Genomic DNA, 8,837 nt, shown 5'->3' on the forward strand with positions numbered 1-8,837 from the left:
ACGATGACTTGGTTATGAAGATGGTTTATTATATGAACGGAGAACGGAAGACACTGATACAATTTAGGATGTTAATAGTAGTAGGATCGAAACAAGAATGAATTCCCAACGCACCAGAACATTCATCTGACTTTTTATTCAAACATTTAAATTATGTTCTAAGTGCGTTTATGTGGTTACCTAACATTTTCTTTGGTTTACAAAGCATGCTGATTTTTCCAACACTGGCCCTTAAACCAAAAACAGTCTTGTTTCAACACACAAACAAATTCATAACTAAAGAAGTGACCTACACTTCACAGTAACAATAAATCAATTAACAAAAACATATGCACTGAACTTTCGCTACAATGCATCAACCAAGTTCAGTTATTCACATTATGAATTGTAATTATATTGATATGCAATCATTTCAATATCATGTAATCACTATCATGTATAAGCAAACTAACAAGTAACTGAAATAACCATGATGGTAATTACATTAAGAACACATTCTTAACTATCAAATAAATACAGAGTTTTAACGCATTTACTTACATGAAAGTAACATGAGCTGTCTCACAAACTTATAGTGTTTAACTTTACACAACGCCTTTGTCAGTATATCTGCCAACATATCATTAGTATTAAGATACTCAATAGTAATCGTATTACTATTCACAAGTTGCCGAATAAAGTGGTGGCGAATATCTATATGCTTGCTCCTAGCATGATGTAAAGAGTTCCTACACAATTTCTGCGCTGACTGATTGTCATTGAAAATTGTCGGCACAATTTCTTCGTTAATAATTTCTTTTAGAAATGTACGAATAAACAAACCCTCTTTACAGGAGTTCGACAAAGAATAGTATTCGGCTTCGGTTGAGCTAAGGCTAACTGTTTTTTGTTTACAACTTGCCCAAGTAACAATTGACTCACCTACTTTGAAGACATATCCCGTGTACGACCGCCTGTCCACGGTGTCTCCACCTCAGTCTGCATCTGCGAATCCAGTGATGTCCAGCTGCTTGCCTTTCTTAAAAGTCAAACGGAGATCCATGGTACCTTTCAAGTAGCGCAGGACTCTTTTCGCCGCTTTCCAGTGGGTCTAAGACATAGCTTCTTTCCAATTGTCTGCATCTGGACCACTCAGTGCTTCTCGTACAGTTCGTGGAGCATCTGGATCGCACGTACCCGCCAATAATCCGGAAAGTATCTAACCCGATGAACTGTCATATTCCGAAGTTTCTGTACTCTCCTCCTCTGGAATATAAGTTTTATCGGCCGGATCATCACATTCACTAGAGCTAGACGAATCATGAATTGTGATTGTCAAATTAACATCATCAGACGTACCACTCACTACAGACGTTTCTGTTTGTACAGAAGATGGGTCAGACAATTTGAACTCAACATTTTTATTTACATCTGCATTTTTGACGTGATAACGTCTAATAACTCGTTACTACGGGCAGCATGCACGAAAAAGATGACGTCATTGTCCCGTTTCCCAATATAGCTTAAGCGCCATCTATTGGCGCGCGTTGGAACTAAGCGGCTGATCGATGCGCTCGGTATGGTTGTAGCGTGTGGCCTGAGTAAAGCACCACAGCTGCGACAGATGGCGCGCTCGTGTTTATTATTTTTGAGTGTTTGTAATTTAAAAACATGAAATATTGCATTAAAATAAGCATCTTTTATAGAATGAAGTTGTTTGAAAAACCTACTTATTTAGGAGTTAGAGCAGTACGAAGTTGCGAATTTTCCCATAGTATTTACTAAGGCGCCAGAGACTTAATAAATTTACGATGATTTTTTTTACCAATATAACCTATGTTAATATTGATAAATCATATAGAACACGTTTAAATAAGGATGTTTTGTTATATAAACTTTTTCTTCTCCATTAATATTTACTGAGATATTAGGGTTCTAAGATTAGTAAATGCACTAGCACTTTAATAAAATTAACGCGTGTCTCGCAAACGGTCTAGGATACAAAATGATGACTTTTATATAGGTATAGGTTAGGTTCGTTAGGTATCTTCAAACGGCCGAAGGCTCCTATTCTGTGCAGTTTCTGTAATAAGCGGGGCTCCGTCGATATCGCTTTCTGTCTCTGGCGCCTTAGTAATGCTACGGGAAAATTTTGCAACTTTGCACCACTCTAACTCCTAAATTAGTAGGTTTTAAAAAAAACTTTAATTTATAAAAGATGCTTATTTTAATGCATTCTTTCTAATAAGAACAAAACACTATGCTAGAAAGAGTGCAGAGGAAGTTCTGTAGGCACATTTACAAACGACTGTACGGATATTACCCATATATGTATCCATCTCTATTCGTAACAGGAATGGTTGGTCTTCAAACTCTAGAAACCAGACGGAAACTGCTGCATATTATGCATTACCGCCAACTGTTTCACCATAGAGTAGATGACGCATCCGTGCTTGAGAGAATGGGGCTGCAAGTGCCAAGAGCGAATGTGGTGGTTGGCATGCCGGGCGCGGTGCCGGCGCGGCGGCGGCGGCGCCTGTTCGCGGCGGCCGGCGCACCGCTCGAGCCCGAGCTGCTCTTAACCGCATCATGTTGGAGACAGACGATATTGACTTGCTGATAGTGTTGGTGTGTTTTACAGAAAACTCTTAAGGTTCATAGACTCTACACTCCTTAGGTGATTAATGTAATAACCATAGTTTAACTTTTAAGTGTGTTTGCTTTTATTTATGTCAATTTAACATGTACATAATTATATTACCACATAAGTGCTTTGGTGAAATACTGTTAACTTTTGTGTATTTTTAATAAATAAATAAATAAAAACACGTGAAAAAAGTCCCAGAATCGGGCCCCTTTTGCTATACTCTGACCGCCCCTGTCTATACTACTGTAATGTTTGACGTTATCACGTTAAACTACCGTCCGTAAACCGACTTTACAGACAACCAATTTTAGTTTGTGTAAATATTTCAGTTGACACAATGACATTGTCAATGTCATCATTTGATGCTTTTTCAATGAACGTATTTTCTAAAAAGGTTACATCTCGAGCTTTGATGCATTTTGTTGGTTGTTCCGGGTCTACGAGCCTGTAACCCTTTGTATGCTCACAATACCCAACAAAAATGTACTTTTTGCATTTCGGATCTAATTTCGAACGCTTTGAAGTCATAGCATAAGCCACAGAGCCAAAGATACGTAAATGACTCAGTGATACCTTTTTGCCACTCCACTTTTCTTCAGGAGTGCTCCCCAGTACAGCTTTCGTAGGACAACGGTTCTTAACGTAGACTGCCGTGTTGACAGCTTCCGCCCAAAATTCGTTGCTCAGGCCTGCATCTTGTAGCATGCACCTTGCCGCCTGCATCACTGTCCTGTTCGCGCGCTCCGCGACCCCGTTCTGGGCAGCGCAGCCAGGAACTGTTGTTTGATGCACGATGCCATTGCTCCTGAGGTATGCCTGAAATGCAGAACTGGTGTATTCCCCTCCGTTGTCGCTGCGTAGCGATTTTATCTTTTTACCTGTCTGGTTCTCTACTAAAGCCTTAAACTCTTTGAACCTATGAAATACTTCACCTTTTTTATTTAAAAAGTACACAAACGTCTTCCTAGAATAATCATCTATGAAGAGCAAGAAATATCTAGCACCGCTGAATGAGGCCGATGGTAGCGGTCCACAGACGTCTGTATGCACTAAACCCAGGACCTCTTTAGCCTTGTTGTGAGATTTCTTCGGAAACGGTACCTTACTCGCTTTGCCTTGGACACACGCTATACACGTTTCAAAATCTCCACTATCATACGATATACCAGAAGCCATACCTTTTCTTAAAAGTTCCATGCTTCTTCTGTTGAGATGCGAAAGACGACGATGCCAAACTTTCTCTGAAGCTGCAGAGACAGTTTCATCGCTAGAAACCGCACGCTCCTCCTCCACTGCTGCGTTGGCCACCTGTTTGTTCTGTAAAGGAACCTTCGAACAAGCCTCAACAGTGTCAAGGATATACACGTCATTTTTCAAAGTAGCCGTCGCGGCAATAACCCCATTATCTAAAATTTCACAACCATCGGAGTCGAATACTATCTTATAGCCTTTTTTAGCCATGGCGCTTACTGACAATAAGTTAGCTGCTAAGTTAGGTACATAATACACGTCACTTATAGTCTTTACATTGCCATCACGTTGTTCCACGTTAACATTGCCTCTACCAGCCGTAAATAGTTTATCTCCGTTAGCCACAGTCACTTGCAACGATTTATCTGACTTCATGTCACTCATCATGTTCACATCTCGACAAAGATGACTCGCCGACCCACTGTCCACGTACCAAAGATCACTTTCAACGTTCACCGACAGCGCCGTGAGCAGAACCTTTGACGATGACATCACCTTGCTACTTTTCTTTTTGTCCAACGTCGGACAATCTTTCTTGATATGTCCCATCTTTTTACAAGCAAAACACCTGGGAGGCTTCCTCGCAGCCGCCAGAGCTGTAACTCCATCTCCGTCGCGTTTGCTGTCCTCACGTCGCAACGTCTCCTGCAGCAACTTCGCCGATACAACTTCGCTAGTCAATTTGAGGTCTGAGTTCTCAATTGCCATGATCAGCGGGTCGTTGTCCTCAGGAAGTCCGCTCAGCATGATTACCGCAACAAAGTCATCATCCAACTTTGCATCGATATCTTGTAATTGTTGTGCGACGTTCGTGATTCTGTTGACATATTTTTCCATACTTTGACATTCCGTCAACTTTGTGCTAAACAAAGTTCGCAACAGGCCTAGTCTCCGACATAATCCCTTATCTTCATAAGCATTCTGAAGATTCTTCCATGCTTTGTGTGCCGAGGTCACGTTCCTTATGTGCACGAAGGCCGTCGATTGCACGGATAATGCAATGCGTGCGAGCGCTTTCTGGCTTTTCTTCACATCTTCGGATTTTTTCTCGTCAACCTCTTTTTCCACAAATTCCCATAGATCTTCGTGAATCAACACCATTTTCATCATAAATTTCCAAGAACTATAGTTTTCAATTCCCTTTAGTTTTTCCATTACGAGTGGAGCTGAGGAACTTATACTGGACGACGCCATTGCCGTCGGCAACCGTATTAACTATATTCACTTTTTATCGCTCAAAACTTGATTTTTATTGAAAGAGCGTAGGCCCATGACCTGATGGAAGGAAACGATGACTTGGTTATGAAGATGGTTTATTATATGAACGGAGAACGGAAGACACTGATACAATTTAGGATGTTAATAGTAGTAGGATCGAAACAAGAATGAATTCCCAACGCACCAGAACATTCATCTGACTTTTTATTCAAACATTTAAATTATGTTCTAAGTGCGTTTATGTGGTTACCTAACATTTTCTTTGGTTTACAAAGCATGCTGATTTTTCCAACATTAACGCCGAGTGTGGAATTGGAAAACGAGCAAGTGAAAGGACTCCATAGTTGAACCACGAGCGAAGCGAGTGGTTCGAGAATAGAATACTGAACTTGCGAGTTTTTTAACACACGAGAAGTAAAATACATTTGCACCTGAGTGTAACACAATACTTTTCCCCTCACTATAGCGAGGAAACTATTGCAAAACAAAAAATGCGTTTATCACTGCTTCCAGTAGTTCCACAGGTGGTAAATCATCTTTATTAATAGATTCACCTACTTTTATCAATTTTAAAGCAGTTAATTTAACTTTATTCAAGGTCAAATTACTTTACCCACTAGTGGATAAAATGCGTTTTTACCCGCTGGTATTGACAAAACACGTGTTTTCGAGCTAGTCGGGGGAAAAAGAAATTACTATTTTGACAGGTATGTATGAGAAGTGTTAATATGATTAAAAAAAATAGTTGCATTTCTACTCTTTTTTCCAAGCTGTAGAAATAGACAAGAGTGGAGTATTCGGATAAAACATCGGGTAAGGGCATCACGGATGTAACTCTAAGTTGGCACGCCGTACGCTTGTTTGCCACAGAAATATTATTCAAAAATATGTTGCCACTTTTTAATTTCTATTCTTTTTTTAAAATGTCATTGAAATTGGTCCCTGACTTGGCTGAGCTTATTCTGATAGCAATAGGCACTGGTCTCACCGCGAGCTAGTAAACTATGAGCTATCGGCTATAAAGACGAACAAAAGATAATCACTCCCGTGTAAATAAAAAAGACACGGCGATGATTATAGCTACTCGCCCAACGGTGAACTATCAACATCGCCGTGTCTCTTTTATTTACACGGGAGTGATTATCTTTTGTTCGTTTTTATAGCCGATAGCTCATATTATCATAGCTTACTAGCTCGCGGTGGGACCAGTGCCATAACTAGCAGAGTAATAGAATCACCATCTTGTAGTGATTTTCTGCACAAGATCTTGTTCTTGGCTACCATCAGCACAATTTAAGATTTTGATTAGAGATTAAAGCTTCCAAAAATTGAGATTGTATAAAATGTTGTAAATATGAAATATTATTTATTGTTGATAAAATTGCTGTACAAAAGTTTTTACTATTGATGTTTTACAATTATCATTGAATAAATGAAATCCTTTACTACATAACGATTGTTTTCTTAATAGAAAATAAGGTTTGAACAATAATAAAAATCAAATTGGCCACAACTTGGCACTGAGTAAAAAATAAGAATTAAATTACTGATAAACATTTTAGAGTGACATTAATTATCTTATTATTAAATATTTACAAAACACTGACATATTCATGCACAGTCAGCAGTGATAAGATTGCACAAAGAGAAGACAGCAAAAATATCTGACACATTCTTATTTCTAGAGCCATAAGTGTGTCAGATGTTTATGCAGTGTTCTTTTTGATGATATTATTGACGGTGAATGTACTCATACATAAAATTGACAGTCTCAAAACTAAATAGTTTAGTTATTATTAAACAAGTTTCAATTATTGTTGAAGACGAAAGTTAAATATAAACATGCCATTTATTTTTGAGACTGATTGAAATAGACGTATTACATTGTTAGTATACATTTAAGGACTGCCACAGACTTACATACATGTATTATGACAGTATATAAGTGTGGCGTTTACCTGTCCAATTTTTAATCAAAATTAACCTTGCATCCCACTCTCTCATTAAGTAAAATATGAGAGATAAAAAAATATTTGATTAAAAATTGGACAGATGCAGTGGCCTAAGCTAACTCTGGACTGATTTTAAATTGAAAAGTGTGGCTGTTTTGCTCCCTGACACACTCTACCACTTCAAAATCTGTATAGAATTAGCTTAGAATGACTTGATTTATATTTATTTTATGACTATACTCATTTACTCTCAAGGCGCATCTTGAACCACAGCCGCCAGATCCTTTAAGAACGGTTCTATCTGACTCTCTAAAGACAGGATGTGACCTGTGTTGCAGTTGTCGCTACCGATGAAAGTTATCACTAGGGGCAGCTTGTTCATTTGTATCACCTGAAATCAAATAAGCTTTAAATGGAAATGTTGCATACATACAATCACACATGGATCCCATAAAGGGACGCAGAGCACATAAAACTATTCTAATTTCAGAGCCACTCGCCAAAACAAAACTGACCAACACCCCATGGCTTGTGTGAACTGTGACAATGGAAATACTCTATTAACTTTGGAGTGTTGTCTTGTCGATAACGTCAATCGAATTTGAAATTTGATTAATTAGAGTAAATTCCGATGACTCAGAAATCAGTCTGGCACCAAGGGAAACACGAGGAGTTAATAATAAAAACTACTACACTACATTAGACCAAAAATGATAAATACAAAATGTCTATCACATCTTGCTGCATTTTGTATGACTTCCTCATATGCTCAAATAAGCAGAATATGTTAGAAGTGCAGCTAATTATAGTATTTGGTTAGTTCTTAGTAATACGATATGTTGTTGTCAAACAAGAACAGATATGTACAGTCAACCATGTGCAACCATGTCAAAATGACAAGTAGTAAGGGATTTCCTACAATTTATAATGTCACTATGACACAGTTCTACAGTGGCCTAGGGTTCCAATTGGTTGACTGTACAAACAGATTGTTGTTCATATCTAAATAATAGTTTCAAAGAATATAAGAATCTAGTTTCTCTTTATGTTACCTGATAGCTGGAGTACATCGATATGATAGTCTTGTTTCTTCCTAAACCCAGTTTGCTGGCTTGATCGGTCGCCATACCGAACGTTGATATAAAGTTAGGCCTCAAGGCAAGCTGCGGCGCTCTTTCAGTCACCGCCCGCACCAGAGGGACTCCATCTCTGTCCGTTATTATTATGCTATGTAAGCCATTTACTCTGTAACGTAAAGGAGCAAAGTTAATACTGTTATCATGCTTTTCGATCACTTTATGTGCACCTTGAAATGTGTACATACTTTTCCAGTAAATGGTTCAAATATTTACGCAAATCATCAACCATTATGGGGCGTTCCCGATTAGTTAAAATACTTAAAATGGAATAAAAACAAAGTCGTCCCGTATCGTGTTAAGATCGTAGGTTGACAGCTGTGAATGACAGTGACATCAGTGACATATGATGTAGTGTTCGAGACATTAATATAGAATCTGGTTTATTATAACGATTATTTTACTATGACAACAACAATAAAACAAACTTAAACTTCATTTACTTTATATAAACCAAATTAATTTAATATTTACTTTGAATAAAATTCAGTCTTTGTATAAGTATTTTCGAATTTTACTGTACTAGGCGTTAATAAAGTTAACTGAAACGAACTGATAATTTCATAGACAAGGAACTTAGGACTATTTTATTTTTATTGTTATTCAAACTCTGTGGGTTTTGCCGTCGAAAATAAATTTGTGGTATTGTTATTA

At 38.0% G+C, this 8,837-nt stretch overlaps 1 protein-coding gene across 1 annotated transcript; it reads right to left on the reverse strand.

The window, feature by feature from the left end:
* Window positions 1-6,346: 6,346 nt before the first annotated feature.
* Window positions 6,347-8,498, reverse strand: LOC125230801 (ragulator complex protein LAMTOR3 homolog). Its single transcript, XM_048136025.1, has 3 exons — window positions 8,372-8,498; window positions 8,100-8,292; window positions 6,347-7,438 (listed from the first exon to the last, which is right to left on the reverse strand). The coding sequence occupies exons 1-3, from the start codon at window positions 8,413-8,415 to the stop codon at window positions 7,298-7,300; spliced, it is 378 nt and encodes a 125-aa protein (XP_047991982.1). The 5' UTR covers window positions 8,416-8,498; the 3' UTR covers window positions 6,347-7,297.
* Window positions 8,499-8,837: the final 339 nt, after the last annotated feature.

This window comes from Leguminivora glycinivorella, chromosome 11, assembly GCF_023078275.1.
Source record: "Leguminivora glycinivorella isolate SPB_JAAS2020 chromosome 11, LegGlyc_1.1, whole genome shotgun sequence".
Lineage (NCBI taxonomy): Eukaryota > Metazoa > Arthropoda > Insecta > Lepidoptera > Tortricidae > Leguminivora > Leguminivora glycinivorella.